The sequence below is a fragment of the Lacerta agilis genome, chromosome 10 (genome assembly GCF_009819535.1).
Source record: "Lacerta agilis isolate rLacAgi1 chromosome 10, rLacAgi1.pri, whole genome shotgun sequence".
Taxonomy (NCBI): Eukaryota; Metazoa; Chordata; class Lepidosauria; order Squamata; family Lacertidae; genus Lacerta; species Lacerta agilis.
The window spans coordinates 4,918,231-4,933,229 of NC_046321.1; the positions used below are offsets into that span (position 1 = coordinate 4,918,231).

General features: G+C 48.5%; 2 protein-coding genes across 2 annotated transcripts in view; both read right to left on the bottom strand.

Moving 5' to 3' along the window:
• The window catches only part of LOC117054084 (collagen alpha-2(VI) chain-like), a 30,412-nt gene extending 23,936 nt beyond the window's left edge, over positions 1-6,476 (bottom strand). The window contains exons 1-3 of the mRNA XM_033162541.1: positions 6,445-6,476; positions 1,166-1,246; positions 9-62 (exon numbers count right to left, since the gene is read on the bottom strand). Coding sequence (XP_033018432.1) covers positions 9-62; positions 1,166-1,216 — 105 coding nt within the window. The 5' untranslated portion in view covers positions 1,217-1,246; positions 6,445-6,476. The remainder of the gene's footprint in view (positions 1-8; positions 63-1,165; positions 1,247-6,444) is intronic.
• Positions 6,477-8,452: 1,976 nt separating this feature from the next.
• Positions 8,453-14,674, bottom strand: LOC117054085 (putative cuticle collagen 155). Its single transcript, XM_033162543.1, has 6 exons — positions 14,669-14,674; positions 14,102-14,137; positions 12,957-12,992; positions 10,523-10,579; positions 9,003-9,074; positions 8,453-8,575 (listed from the first exon to the last, which is right to left on the bottom strand). The coding sequence occupies exons 1-6, from the start codon at positions 14,672-14,674 to the stop codon at positions 8,453-8,455; spliced, it is 330 nt and encodes a 109-aa protein (XP_033018434.1).
• Between the last annotated feature and the right edge of the window lie 325 nt (positions 14,675-14,999).

Here is a 14,999-nt window from a genome sequence, read left to right on the forward strand (position 1 = left end):
AACTGTACCTTCGAACCTTTCCGTCCAATGTCACCAGTTAGACCAGAATCGCCTTCTCCCCCCTGCATGGAGAGAATAAACATAAGCTGTAAACCACAAAGGCAGTGCACGACAAACTCTCAAAATGCAGAGCTCCTGATGGAATTGCGCTCAGCTCCAGAAACAGCTGCTGTCACCTGCAAAAGCACCAACTCCTTCAATCCTGCTTGCGTACAGTAATGACTTTCTCTTAATGCCAAAACGCTAGGATGGGGCACGACACAAACGCATCCCTGCATTCAGTAACTGCAGATCTGCATCGCCTAGATAGGTGCATGGCACCCAGACATGCATCCGCCGGCCAATTTGTTGCTCAAAGAATGACCTGGAGGTTTTCTGTGAGAAATAGCCAGGAGACAGTGATGCAAATCACCTGTCCCGGGGTGGGGCAGACCTTGCCATTTCTCATTTGCACAGGCCAGTCGACACAAATATTTTTTATTTCTTTATAATTCCTTTAACCAAAATATATATACCGCTTGATTGTAATATAGCTGCCAAGCGGTTTACAAAACAACAACAGTAAGGCATTAAAACGATCAATAAAAGACTGTGAAAAACAGGCGTTCGTTCAAAAGACGATTAAAAGCATCAGCTGGCGGAAAAAAGACACGTGCTTTGATCTCAGCTTTGGGACACGGGTGGCCTGTGGTCTAAACCACTGGGCCTCTTGGGCTTGCCAATCAGAAGGTTGGTGGTTCGAATCCCCGTGACGGGAGCGAGCTCCCGTTTCTCTGTCCCAGCTCCTGCCAAGCTAGCAGTTCAAAAGCATACCAGTGCAAGTAAATAAATAGGTACTGTTGTGGTAGGAAGGTAAATGGCATTTCCGTGCGCTCTGGTTTCTGTCATGGTGTTCCGTTGCGCCAGAAGCGGTTTAGTCCTGCTGGCCACATGACCCGGAAAGCTGTCTGTGGACAAACACCAGCTCCCTTGGCCTGAAAGCGATATGAGCGCCGCAACCCCATATTCGCCTTTGACTGGACTTCACTGTCCAGGGGTCCTTTCCCCCTTACCTTTCTCCTATCCAGTCGCATGTACAGCAGGGGATGTTGGAAGGAAGGAAGGAAGGAAGGAAGGAAGGAAGGAAGGAAGGAAGGAAGGGGAAATCCATGCTAAAAATGCTCACCGGTTCCCCTTTCTGGCCCTGCAGGCCTCTGTCTCCTTTTGCCCCTTTCATACCATTCTTCCCATCGAGCCCAGCGGTTCCCTGAAATGAAATAATACCCAGTTCCTTCTTGCTGTGTGTCAGGGGTGTGTGTGTGTGTGTGTGTGTGTGTGTGTGTGTGTGTGAATTATGAATGGCTCTAGATAGACAAGAGTTTCTCAACATTCTGTCCCCTGTATCTGAACGTTCCATCCCAGACTCCCAGCATTCTAAAAGTGAGCAGGTGGCACAGCTCAGGATGGGACCGGGGATGATATAAAGTTTATTTACCCATATATACAACCCGAGCCTGCAATTGAGGGGTTCACAACTTCAACACCCCAAAAAGGTCTTGTTTCTCCCATTTTTTCTTGGAAACAGAAATCAGCCAGGGCTCTGACCCTCTCTCCAGCTTGCTGCTTTTACCAGAGTGCAACATTTCTCCTCCAAGTCACACGCTGGCCAACTCTCAGCTCTGGAGTTTGTTCTCGGTTTCTCAGAGCTGCAGGAGGGGGCCCGCCCATTTGCCATCTGGCTTTCTTAATGGGCTGTTACCTGTCCTTTGTTTTCTTAATGGCTCATCTCCCAGGCAATTTACCTCATTAGGAAACTGGCTGGCTAATATTTTTACATTTGCCTTGGTTAAATCCCAACCCCCTACTGGACCCAGGAATTTAAGGGAGTCTGGGGCCCGCAAACTCATAACAATATGTATGAAATTCCAAGTTGCAAAGTGCTCTCTCTCTTTCTCTTTCTCTCTCTCATACACATACAAAATCAGGAGAGCTGCAGAAGATAATAGATGGGGGGTAGGGAAAACGTAGTGCTGAAATTTGATGGGCCAATGGAGTGGTTAGCAACAGACGTCTCTTTGATAGCTCATCTCCCTTCTTTGGTATTAAAAATTCTATTACATCTGGCCTTGTATCTGCTAGAGAGGTAATGACTGAAAAGGGTTTCGCGGAGAATGACAGACGCTTCCTGTGCATGAGTCGGCTCCCCGAGATGGATTGCCCTGTGAATCAACAACACTTAATGGCTCACATCAATTTTCAGCCATTTGTTGGATGAGAAATATATATTCAGTGTGTTCTGTTTTTTTAATATTATTATTTTTTTATTTTAAAAAAAAGCAGAACCATGTAACATCTAATTCAAAAACTGCATCAAAGGAAAGGAGAGTTCCGGTGAGTCATCCTCGGCAATTTTAGGCAAAGCTGGCAAAAGTCACTTCTAGTAACTGGAGCACACCTTGGAACAGACAAGCATGACAGAAGCCCACCGTCTGTTTCGGACTTCAGCTGCTCTCTTGCCATGATGAACTTAGACTATTTTTTTTATATATAATAAATCCATGCAACCAAAGAAGATTAAAACCAATAAGACTCTAGAATTAAAAAAGGCAGCTCCGTCTACAAAGCATCTCTGAAACAGCAGAGTTTCGTGAGGCACCTTCGGCTATTATGGGAGTTACTGGATAACTGGTATATGCACGGAACTCTCACCTGTGCAAGTGCTCCAGGTGGAACCGGTCGTGCAAATGTGCTTACATGTACATGATGGGACCACTGAACATAGAATAGAATAATAGAATCATAGAGTTGGAAGAGACCACAAGGGCCATCCAGTCCAACCCCCTGCCAAGCAGGAAACACCATCAAAGCATTCCTGACAGATGGCTGTCAAGCCTCCGCTTAAAGACCTCCAAAGAAGGAGACTCCACCACACTCCTTGGTAGCAAATTCCACTGTCAAACAGCTCTCACTGTCAGGAAGTTCTTCCTAATGTTTAGGTGGAATTTTCTTTCTTGTAGTTTGAATCCATTGCTCCGTGTCTGCTTCTCTGGAGCAGCAGAATAACAACCTTTCTCCCTCCTCTATATGGCATCCTTTGATATATTTGAACATCGCTATCATATCACCCCTTAACCTTCTCTTCTCCAGGCTAAACATACCCAGCTCCCTAAGCCGTTCCTCATATGGCATTGTTTCCAGGCCTTGGACCATTTTGGTTGCCCTCTTCTGGACACGTTCCAGCTTGTCAGTATCCTTCTTGAATTGTGGTGCCCACAACTGGACACAGTATTCCAGGTGAGGTCTGACCAGAGCAGAATATAGTGGTACTATTACCTCCCTTGATCTAGACGCTATACTCCTATTGATGCAGCCCATATGAGGTTGCCTTCTAGGTCACAGCTCTGCGTAGCTCAGTACTGACCGTTCTGTCTGGCAGCAGCTCTCCAGCAGGGAGGGGTCTTTCCCAGCACCTGCTACTTGAGAGCGTTTAGCTCAGGCATGGCCAAACTTGGCCCTCCAGCCGTTTTGGGACTACAACTCCCATCATGCCTAGCTAACAGGGCCAGTGGTCAGGGATGATGGGAGTTGTAGTCCCAAAACAGCTGGAGGGCCAAGTTTGGACATGCCTGGTTTAGCTGGAGATGATGATGAGGCCCTATTTTGCACGTTCAGTCGCCAGCAGCTCCAGGTGGGCTGGGAGAGACTCCTGCTGCTGCAGTTGGTGTCAACAATATTGGTGTCGAGAAGGACTGTTGGTTTGTCTCAGTACAAGGAAGCTTACTGAATTATGAAGCCTCTACACCAGGCATAGGCAAACTCCAGCCCTCCAGATGTTTTGGGACTACAAATCCCATCATCCCTAGCTAACAGGACCAGTGGTCAGGGATGATGGGAATTGTAGTCTCAAAACAGCTGGAGGGCCGAGTTTGCCTATGCCTGCTCTACACAGCTGCAGAGGGGTAGACGGGGCTTGTCAACCTGGGGAAGCAGCCCATCTTGGAGAAGGAAAGCTCTGGTCCTCCACCTCTGCTGCCTTCTTCAGGAGAAAACCCTACACCCATTTGGGGTCCCTAAGGCGGTTGGATGGTGCTTTGTATGCCTCCTTCCGGCAACTCCTGCAGTCAAACCGGTGGCAAACGTCTTGCTCTGATTTCCTTTCGACCACATCAGAGAGGCCAAGAAGAGGGTCTTGTCATCTGGGCAGCCCAGGACCTCCAGACACACTGCCCAGCTTGCACCCCAGGGAGGTCACTTCGACGCTGCTGGAGCAGCAGTTTGGCTTCACCCTCAGAGGCGCACTCCATTGCCTCTTCAGACAGACAGATGCCAACTGAGTTGCGTTTACAGCAGGGGAGGATAAATGAAGCAATGCCCCACCAGCTCCAGTCTGCCCTCAGCCAGCCCCTGCTCCGGTGCCACCTGCTGGCGGTCTCCCCTCCTGCCGCCCTACCAGTTCCCAATCTGCACAATTCACCACTAATGAAGCTAGCAGCTTAGGGAAGCGATGGAAAGGACAGCACAGTTTTGACGTAGCGGGAAAGGAACCAGAGAGACACTCCCATGCCCAGGGTCCAGAGAACAGCTGCTACCATCGATTCACCGACATTTACGCTGCATATCTCCCAAGAGCAAATAAAAGCACGGTATTAAAAGCTTCTATAGCAGTCATTAAAAAACAGGAATTATTGATCAAGAGCTTGAAGTAGAAAATGCTAAGTGGTAAATGAAGCAGGAACAGGCAGTGAACTATTGCGGCGGCGGAGGGGGAGGCAGAGAATGGGTTAGTATTAGGCATGCCCCCCCCATGCTAAAGAGGAGCCTCCCCACATGCCAATGATTTGGACTATGACTCCCATTTGCCCCCAGGCAGCTCAGCCACATGGCTTCCTGCAAATATGCATTTTGCAGCATTGGTGGGGGAAGAGTGTCACGACACCCCTCATTGCCCCGAACGTGCTTGCCAAGTGGTGTTGGACTAACTACAGTCCCTGAGCCTTCCTCGTCTCGCAGGTTCGTTAAGAGAAGCATGCAACAAGCTTTTGTCCGCTGGTGTGATGGCCTGGGAGTCAGACTCTGATGCTGAACCTGAGGGATCCCAGCCTGCACAGGATTCCCCGCCTCCAGAACCAGCTGAGCCGGGGCCAGGGCTTGAGCCTGAAGGATCCCCACCTGTGCTGGATCCCCAGGTGCAGGCATCAGCGGAGTCTGCTCTGGCTCCTGATGGGAGGGAGGACCCATTGCCTGCAGGTGCTCCACTCCTAGCCTCTTCAGAGGAAGCTGAGGCAGCCCCTGGGTCCAGTAACCCACCAGCCTCTCCTGAGCTACAGAGGCTCAGGACCGAGAGGCGAAGGGAGCTAAGTGCCTACAGGAGGAGTGCTCGCCTCCAGGCCCGGAGGAGAGGCGAGTCTCCGGAGGATCGGGGCCGCCCTAAGCATAGGGCCAGATAAAAGCCAGCCAGACCCAGCCCAAGTTGCATGAGCAACTTAGTTGCAAGCGTGTGCTCAACCTGCAACCTTGTGCCTGAACCTGCCTTGGACCTCGACCTGCTCCCTGCCTTGCTCCCCGCCGGACTGACCTCCTTTGGACCCCTAGACCCAGGACTGGACTTGGACCTCGCTTCACGGACAAAACCTTGGGGCCAGCACAGCTGGAAAGCTGTGCAAAATAATAGTGAACAAGGAAGTGATCAGAGCAAACCTTTGGAAACTAAGGTGCAGAAAATGATGGCCATTGGGCTGCTGTCAGAGCAAATAACATTTTCATGCCAGCACTGGCGGAGGAAGCCGCTTCGCCACCCGGGGCGGCAAACCCGGGGGCGTAGTCACTCCGCAGCGCGCATGCGCAACGTCGCTACGTACGACGCATGCGTGGCGACACTGCGCATGCGTGCCACGCCCCTCCCTGGCTCGCCTCCGCCCACAGCCCAAGCAGCAAAGTGCATGCAGATGGCTAACCTGCTCGGTGCGTGCTCTGCTATCTCTGGCTCGAGCCGGAAACAGCAAAGCGCACGCTGAGCAGGTTTACGAGCCCCGCTGACCGTGTCTTTTTACTGGGCGGCCGTGGGGCTCGGCTTGGGTGTCAGGGGGCCGCCCAGAGTGTCACCCCCTCCAGGATGAAACCCGGGGCGCCCCGCCCCCTTTGCCCCCCTTCCTACGCCACTGCATGCCAGCTTTAACTATTGCTTTTAACTAGTTTGCATTTATTCCTTTGCCTTTTACAAAAGTGTTTTTAAACCTTCTCAGCCACTTTGAACCCCAACTCGGGAGAAAGGCGGGATATAAACACGTAAAATGATCGGAATAATAATAACTAGAGCACGTTCGGCGAGTGCTGCACGGTGCGTTTTGCTCTGTCTACAACCTCTTGGTCCCACTGCTGGAGACAGGACACTGGGTTTAGGCAGACCATTCATTCAAAGGAGTCAAAGTGGGGGGGGGGGACCCACAGAGGGGCATTCTGACTTACAGCAAATCCTGGCAATCCCGGTTCTCCCAGCTCACCCTGCCAGGGAAGCAAAGACAAAAAAACAACACTTGGAAATGGCACTGAGCACCTGAGGGATTTCGGTGAAAGCTCCTAGACCATTCCTAAACTCTTTTGCTAATTAGACTGCAGGTAGCGTTTTCTAAGGAGGAGGAATGGACTGTTATTTTTCGGTTTCTCTCATTTTCTCAGTTTTCTAATCTTAAATTTGGTCCCCCCATTTCAAAATCAATTTGCATTTTTTAAAAGCCCTCATTAATATTCACCAGAATGCTAATGCAAATTTCTTCTAAAGTGCACATTTTTGCAAGCAATTCCCCCCAAATGCTATACGTTACTTTCACTAATACTGTATATTCTGGCGTATAAGACTACTTTTTAATCCAGGGAAATCTTCTCAAAAGTCGGGGGTCATCTTATACGCCGGGTGGAGAATCTGCGGTCGAGTATATCTCAAACTCTATATTTTAACTGGAAAAGTTGGGGGTTGTCTTATATGCCCGGTCATCTTATACGCCGGAAAATACGGTATTTTTACACACTTCCCCCTGATATGCATTTCTGCACACAACATTTGGATGGAATATTGTGCAGACAAATATGTAGAAGCATGAATTTCAAAAGACAGCTGTGTTTCAGTTCATGTAGTGTGTCTGGAGGGACGCGGGTGGCGCTGTGGGTTAAACCACAGAGCCTAGGGCTTGTTGATCAGAAGGTCAGCTGTTCGAATCCCTGCGACGGAGTGAGCTCCTGTTGCTCGGCCCCTGCTCCTGCCCACCTAGCAGTTCGAAAGCACGTCAAAGTGCAAGTAGATAAATAGGTACCGCTCTGGCGGGAAGGTAAATGGCGTTTCCGTGCGCTGCTCTGGTTCGCCAGAAGCGGCTTAGTCATGCTGGCCACATGACCTGTTAGCTGTATGCCGGCTCCCTCAGCCAATAAAGCGAGATTAGCACCACAACCCTTTAGCCATTCGCGACTGGACCTAATGGTCAGGGGTCCCTTTACCTTTAGTGTGTCAATCAGGTAGGTTTGCATATTGATCCAAATTTCTTTCGCATCCCTTCTCACAGGAGCAACCTGGACTGGGCAACTATTTCAACCCCTTCACAGCATAACCGTAATTTTAAAGGACACATTGGAACAGGATTTTTCTTCAGTGCTTCTTATCCAATCAGGCCTGAATCCCCGGGATTATTGGCACTTGCCCCAGCCAATGGGGAAACGAGCTTTGCAGCTGGCCCACCCTCCCCAAGGTCCGTCCCCCCCCCCCCGCCCATGACTGAAAGCAAACAGGTTAGGAAAGGAATTAGCTATTTTATAGGTTGGAGGTCTTCCCAGTTAGATGGACTCTTATCAGATTGTTGGCACATTAACTGTTAAAAGGTGAGCAGAAAATAAGAGCAGGGGTGGCACAGCAATTTGGGGAGCAGTTTTAATTTATATTAATTCGATTTATCGTAATTTGTGTTCCTATGTTCTGTAGGCAATTTAGTACCAGGTTGCATCCAAAAAAAAAAAGATGGGAAGGATTAACACAGGTCGGCAATGTTTTTTGAGGCCGGTCCAGTCTACTCCCCAGCAGACCTCTCGATGGGCCGGAATGTGTGCACCTGTGTGTGCACTCAAGCTATTTCTGGCGCTCTTCCGACCCGGAAGTCGGTCCCTGTGGTGAGAAAAAAAATGGCACTGCGGGGGGAGGTGAGTATGGAATCCCCATGCCGATCCACGGGGCGGCCATGGGCCGGTTCCAGGAAGCTCATGGGCCGGAACCAGCCCATGGGCCTTAGGTTGCCGACCTCTGGATTAAGAGATGGTTCTTCATCACACACATAATTATTTGGAAGCTGGATTCTCTCTTGCACCGAAAGAGAACATTTCCCTGTTCCTAGCTTTGACATTCATTCCCTGTGTTGCTTTGGTGAAGCCATACAAGATATCTGGAGGAAACGTATGATGTGAAGCTGTTGCTTAGTTGGTTACAGAGGTTAATTCACCCCAACCCCAGGCTACATGTGTGAACACAGGAGCCATTCGGACTGACCTTCTGTCCCACTGGGCCTCTTGTGCCAAACAGACCCATGATTCCTTTCGCACCGGCTTCTCCTTTCACTCCCTGAAAGGAGAAAAAAAATACATTGCATTGCTCTTTCACCCAGGCTAGTGTCCAAAGTTATTAATTTATAAAATTATTTTCCATAATTTTGATTTGGGTGTCCAAAGTTCCATGTTCAGCGAGGATGAGGGAGGACTTTTTGTTGGGCGGGTTAAGCAAACTGCCTGGAAATCAAGTGTTTATCTGGTTTTGGATTGGGGTTTTTTTTTGCCCATGTCAGAAATTGTTCAGCCAAAGGCCACGAGGTTGGTTATGAATGCTCCATGGAAATGTACAGTCCATGAGCTATTGACACACAGGGCACAAGACCTGTAGCAAAATGGAAATCGGCCAGACGGATAGTCAATTGCAATCTTCTACCATAACCACTGAGTTTTAAAGACAGAGAGAGCTGTACAGTTAAGGAACTCAACAAAATCAAGGGAACCTTTTCTCCTGCTGGTCCATCTTCTCCTTTCTCGCCCTTGTCACCATCAAACCCTGGAGGGCCTCTTTCACCCTAAATAGCAACAGAGAAAAAACTATTTTTTTCCAAATAAAAAGCCTCTATATTTATTAATGATATATGTGAGCTCCATTATGGTGACCATGGTTATGGTGTCCATGGTTACATCTGCATCCCATAACCTCTCCTGTCCTGCTGACTTCTCCTTGTTCGCATCCTCTGGGGATGCTCAACCTGGTAGGCTAAACCATGGCTTCACCATATCTTGGGATCTTAACCAGGGTCAGGACAATAAATCACAGTTGGAAATAACCATGGTTGAGCACCATATCTATATCAAATGAAGGCAGAGAGTTAACTGTGAGCCACTTGGATCCACATTTGGTTTTAGTTGGGGAGTCGTTGTGGAACATGGTGAGTGGCTTGTGGCTGTAACCAGGTAATGGGAATTTGTCAAAAATCATTACTATTAGGGTTACTATTACTCTTAAAGATCCTGAAGTTGAGGCTCCAGTTGAGGCCACCTCATGAGAAGGGAAGACTCCCTGGAAAAGACCCTGATGTTGGGAAAGATGGAGGGCACAAGGAGAAGGGGACGACAGAGGATGAGATGGTTGGACAGTGTTCTCGAAGTGACTAGCGTGAGTTTGGCAAACTGCAAGAGGCAGTGAAGGATAGGCGTGCCTGGCATGCTCTGGTCCATGGGGTCACAAAGAGTCGGACACAACTGAACGACTGAACAACAACATTACTCTTAATCTTAGGGCCGTGGGTTCAAGCCCCATATTGGGTGAAAGATTCCTGCATCGCAGGGGGTTGGACTAGGTCAGGGTCCTGCCAGCTAGGGATGATGGGAGTTGTAATCCAAAAACAGCTGGAGACCTAAGTTTGGGAACCCCTGGACTAGATGATCATAAATTCATAGAATTGCAGAGTTGGAAATGACCCCAAGGGTCATCTAGTCCAACCCCCTGCGATGCAGGAATCTCAGCTCGTGGTCCCTTCCAACTCTATGATTCTATGATCTATTAATTTTACTGATCTTAAAGCAGTCCAAGTTGGTGGCCATCATGGGGGTAATCCCTCTCTTGCTCTTTCCCATTCATGATGCCCAGCATCTGGCATTATTCAGAGGCCTCTGGCTTTTGGTCCTAGAGGGTTTTATTCCCAATATTGTTCCACCTGTGCTGAGCCCCTGATACACGGCAAGATTCTAGCTCAGGCTTCCTCAAACTCGGCCCTCCAGAGGTTTTTGGCCTACAACTCCCATGATCCCTGGCTAGCAGGACCAGTGGTCAGGGATGATGGGAATTGTAGTCTCAAAACATCTGGAGGGCCAAGTCTGAGGAAGCCTGTTCTAGCTCACTTGGCTAGACAGGAAGTTCAGTGGTGGCACAGAAAGCAGCTTGTGGGATCAGCATAACAGGGGGCTCCCCACACCAATCTCTGTGAGCGATGGAGAAACCAAACTCCTGGCGGAAAGCAAGAAAACCCCAACTTACAGGATCGCCTTTGTTGCCTTTGTAGCCTTGAGGTCCAAATGTCGTCATGGGGTCTCCCTGTGATTCAAGCACAGAAGAGAGAAAGGCCTTTGCACGATGAGTTCACCTTGAGTCAGAGCTGAAACTGAAGCTGGATTTAAAAAACAAGAAAGCTGGACAAGCAGATAAATAGACATACTGCTATTGCTTGTGGACGAATATGTCAGTTTCCCCTTCTCTCGTTTCCTCAGCCTTTTTCTAGTTTTTCCTTTTTCCATTCTGTTTTTCAAAAGTCCTCATGAAAACTCACCATCATTTTAATGCTTGTGTCTTCTAACACACACACTGCTGTACGGAGGTTAGTTGTGATTCTTTCATTGCACGGGGGTTGGGCTAGATGACTCTGAGTCCCGTCCCCCCAGCTCTAGAGTTCCATGATTCTAGGTTTGGCTAATATGCACATTTTTTGCAATTTCCCCTAATATCGTGCATTTTTAAATGTCATTGTCACTATTTTCTCCCCCACTTCTGCACACACTTCCCTCTAATAAAGTCATACCTCGGGTTACGGCCGCTTCAGGTTGCGTGTTTTCGTGTTGCGCACCGCATCAAACTCAGAAGTACCGGAACGGGTTACTTCCGGGTTTCACCACTTGTGCATGTGCAGAAGTGTTAAATCGCACTTTGCGCATGTGCAGAAGCGCTGAATCGCAACACGCACATGCGCAGATGCAGCGGGTTGTGGCGGGTTGCGAACGCGCCTCCCGCACGGATCGTGTTCGCAACCCAAGTGTCCACTGTAAATCAATGTTTGTATACATTGTTTGGGAAACTGGATCGCAAAATTCAGAGCAGTGTGAATTCACAGGATCATTGCCTTTCCAGTTCATGTTCTGTTTCAGGAAAGGAAAATGGAGCATTGAAATGGAAGCTCAATCAAATTTCTCCTGCTTCCCTATCCAGGAACCATGCATGCTTTATGTTGCTCCACAGAAAAGATTGGCAAATGATGTCCCCTGCACATTTAATTGGTGCTGAAGCAGGCAGGTTAGAATGGAGGAAGTCCAAATGTGCAATAGAAAAGGAAAAGGTTAGTAAATGCTGTCGTGGCACACCGTCAACTTAATCACATCTCTTGTGCTGTTTAATTCACCCACTTCCGCCTAATGTTCTATTCACACTTCCTTCAGAGAGGGAATTACACATTCCTTTATGACTGGGAAACGGCATCTCCTCCAGCGAGGGAGAATCAGAAATTCATTTGTCGCAATGGCAGGCGAGCTGCTTTGAAAACCCACTTCTTCATAGACAAATCGGCCAACAACTTTCAAGAGGTGCTTTCAAGGGGTAGAAATAATAAATTATTCTTAGAAGAGTGCTGGATTCAAAGAGCAGAGGGAAGAAGAAGAAGAAGAAGAAGAAGAAGAAGAAGAGGAGGAGGAGGAGGAGGAGGAGGAGGAGGAGGAGGAGGAGGAGGAGGAGGAGTTTGGATTTGATATCCCACTTTATCACTACCCGAAGGAGTCTCAAAGCGGCTAACATTCTCCTTTCCCTTCTTCTCCCACAACAAACACTCTGTGAGGTGAGTGGGGCCGAGAGACTTCAAAGAAGTGTGACTAGCCCAAGGTCACCCAGCAGCTGCATGTGGAGGAGCGGAGACACGAACCCGGTTCCCCAGATTATGAGTCTACCGCTCTTAACCACTACACCACACCGGCAACTTCATTTCCACTGCACTGCTTCTGGTGGGAGTCAAAGCTTGGCAGGGCTTTGATACGGTATGAATGAAACCATTTCTCTCCATCTACTTTCCTGGGGTTAAGTCTTAAGATGACACTGCCAGCCCCACACTTTTAAAGACAACATTGAAATATGCAAAGGGTATATATGAAGGATGGAGTCCCTGGCTGCTCAGACCTACTGAAATTAATTAACACAACTAGTTATGACCATATGATGGGCACCTTCAAGTATCTGAAGGGCTGGCACTTGGAAGATGGAGCAAGCTTGTTTTCTGCTGCTCCGGAGGGGAGGATACGAACCGATGGATTGAAATAACAAGAAAGGAGATTCCAACTAAACACCAGGAAGAACTTTCTGATAGTAAGAGCAGTTTGACAGTGGAACAAGCTCCGTCGGGAGGTGGTAGTCTCTCCTTCATTGGAGGCTGATAAGCAGAGGTTGACAAAATTTGAATTGCCTCCTGTTAGGGATTATTTAGCTGTTATTCCTGCATAGCTGAAACTAGAAGCTTCCTCCCAACTTCACCCCACTTTCCCTTTTCATTTTCTTGCCCACATCATCATCCAGGTGAGGTCACTGCTCAGGTATGAATCCAAGAGAGATGCCCGGTGATGGGAAGATGAGGATTCCCGCCCCCAAAAGAGCAAGTTGTTTGGGTCAATTCAACCTACACCATCACCCTGCAGTGTTGACCTCTTTAGATATTGCTTACCCTTTCTCCTTTGGCCCCAGGAAATCCAACATCGCCCTAAGGAGGAGGAGTGTAAATGAAAACAAAGGAATACCTCATTAATAATATCACATTGCCAAATCCCTCGGCCAATTCTTAAAGAAAGAGTCCACAGTGGCCAGTGACTGGGGAATGTCCGCAGACAAACATGTATGGCTTTCCTTTGCTTCAATGAGCACTGCTGTCTTCCCAAGAATGGGGATCACATCTTAGCCAGGGAAGACACAATCTGAGCTGGGAAGAGACAAGGCAAATAGGACTGGCCACATAGCCTAGGTGATGGGGACTACAGTAGAGTATTCTATGGAATAGGTGGTTTCACCTGCCTTGTGGGAAATGGAAGCTGTGCAGGGTCCTTGCCAGGATTGCAGGAAGGTATATAAGAAACTGAAGGTCAACACAGACAAGACTGAGACATGTCCATTGAGTGGTTCCCCCTCACGAGATGAGTGGGGTGCATCTTGTTCTGGATAGGGTCACACTACCCTTCCCCCCAAAAGAGAAGTTGCACTATTTGGGGGCACTCTTGGATCCAATGTTGACATTGGAGGCCACATGGCACTTAGCCCCTTCTATTAACTTTGACCGGTGACCCAGGTTGACCTTATCTGGACATGGGTAGCTCTGCTCCAGTTGTCTATACTATGATAACCTCTAGGCTGGTTTAATGCAACGCATTGTACTTGGGGCTGCCGCGGAAGACTGGGGACTTCAGTTGGTGCATAACGTGAAAGACAGGAAGCTGTGAACATGTAAATCCAGTTCTGACCTGACTACCTTGGCTGCATAGTAGTTTCTGGGATCAATTGAAACTGCAGTTTTTGACTTTTAAAGCCCTATATATGGCTCGGGACCCCACTGCTTAAAGGACTACCTCTTCCCTTTTGAACCTATGTGGACACTATGATAATCATATGAGGCCCTTCACCCGTGTCTCACCTCTGAAAAGTGGAGCACAGAGAGTGGGGAATCAGTGAGTGGGTCTCTCTCTGCAGTAGACCCCAACATTGAAACCTTCTTTCCCTAGAGAGGCAGGGTCCCCAAATGCATGTTTGGGTTAAACATGGGTACCAGGTCTGGAAATATTAAGGATGCGCAACGTATATATTCAACATTTGGCTACTTACCTTCTCCCCTTTTGGCCCTGAAAGGCCATTCTGTCCCTGTAAACATGCAGGGAAGAGATCATTACAAAAGCAAGAATTCCCAAGAGTGAGCTCTCTCAAAAGTGTCTGAGATAGAAGTAGATCAAGACTGCAAGCGGAATCCATCTTTGCTACTTCAGCATAGGAATTTGAGGAATACCCAAGTGGAATTCCACCAAGGTGTCCATTATCATAGTGATGGGACTTTAGTTTGAGGTACTTATTATCTGGATACCATGTTCAACAAGACCTTCAGCACATAGGACAGCTCCATAGGGGGAACAGACGTTGCTCCAGCAAGGGCCAAAGCTTAGCCCTTGAAGACTTGTGCTATAGCAACTATTGCAAAGTGGGCATAGGAGACCAGGCAGAATCATGACTTAAGTGCTACAGAGATTCCAATGAATCTCCCTGAAATTCTGGGACATAAATTTAACTTAACCATATTCTCAGCAACAGAGAAACTCAAACAGGGGTTCTCAAATGTGTGTGTGGATCCAGACCAAGAACCAGGTCTTGAATTTCCTGCCACGCTTAGCTTACACTTACCATCATGCCAACGGGGCCACGAACTCCCACAATTCCTTCTTCGCCCTGTTAAAAAGAAGTTACACCGGTATTCCTCCGGAGGTGCCTTTCCCCGCCTTCACTCCTCTCTTTCTCTTTCTCTCTGACACCCCTCTTTCATCCCCCATTGCTCCCTTCTTTTTCTCCCCCCCCCCCCGCCATCACCTGAGCCCTCCTTGTTCCACTGCTTCATCTGTTTTGGCCGTCCCCAGGCTCTCTCCCTCTGGGCTGCCCCCACCTGAAATTAGACTAAGGCCCACAGGTTGCCCATCCTTCCTACAAGGCAACACCACACCTGTCCTTACTGGTTGCT

Bases quoted from the DNA above. Each gene is read 5' to 3' on its own strand.
- LOC117054085 (XM_033162543.1), bottom strand. The intron at 10,580-12,956 runs GTAAGCAATATC...CTTGAATCACAG, and splicing joins CTGGGGCCAAAGGAGAAAGG to GGAGACCCCATGACGACATT. The intron at 9,075-10,522 runs GTAAGTTGGGGT...GTTGCTATTTAG, and splicing joins AAGGCAACAAAGGCGATCCT to GGTGAAAGAGGCCCTCCAGG.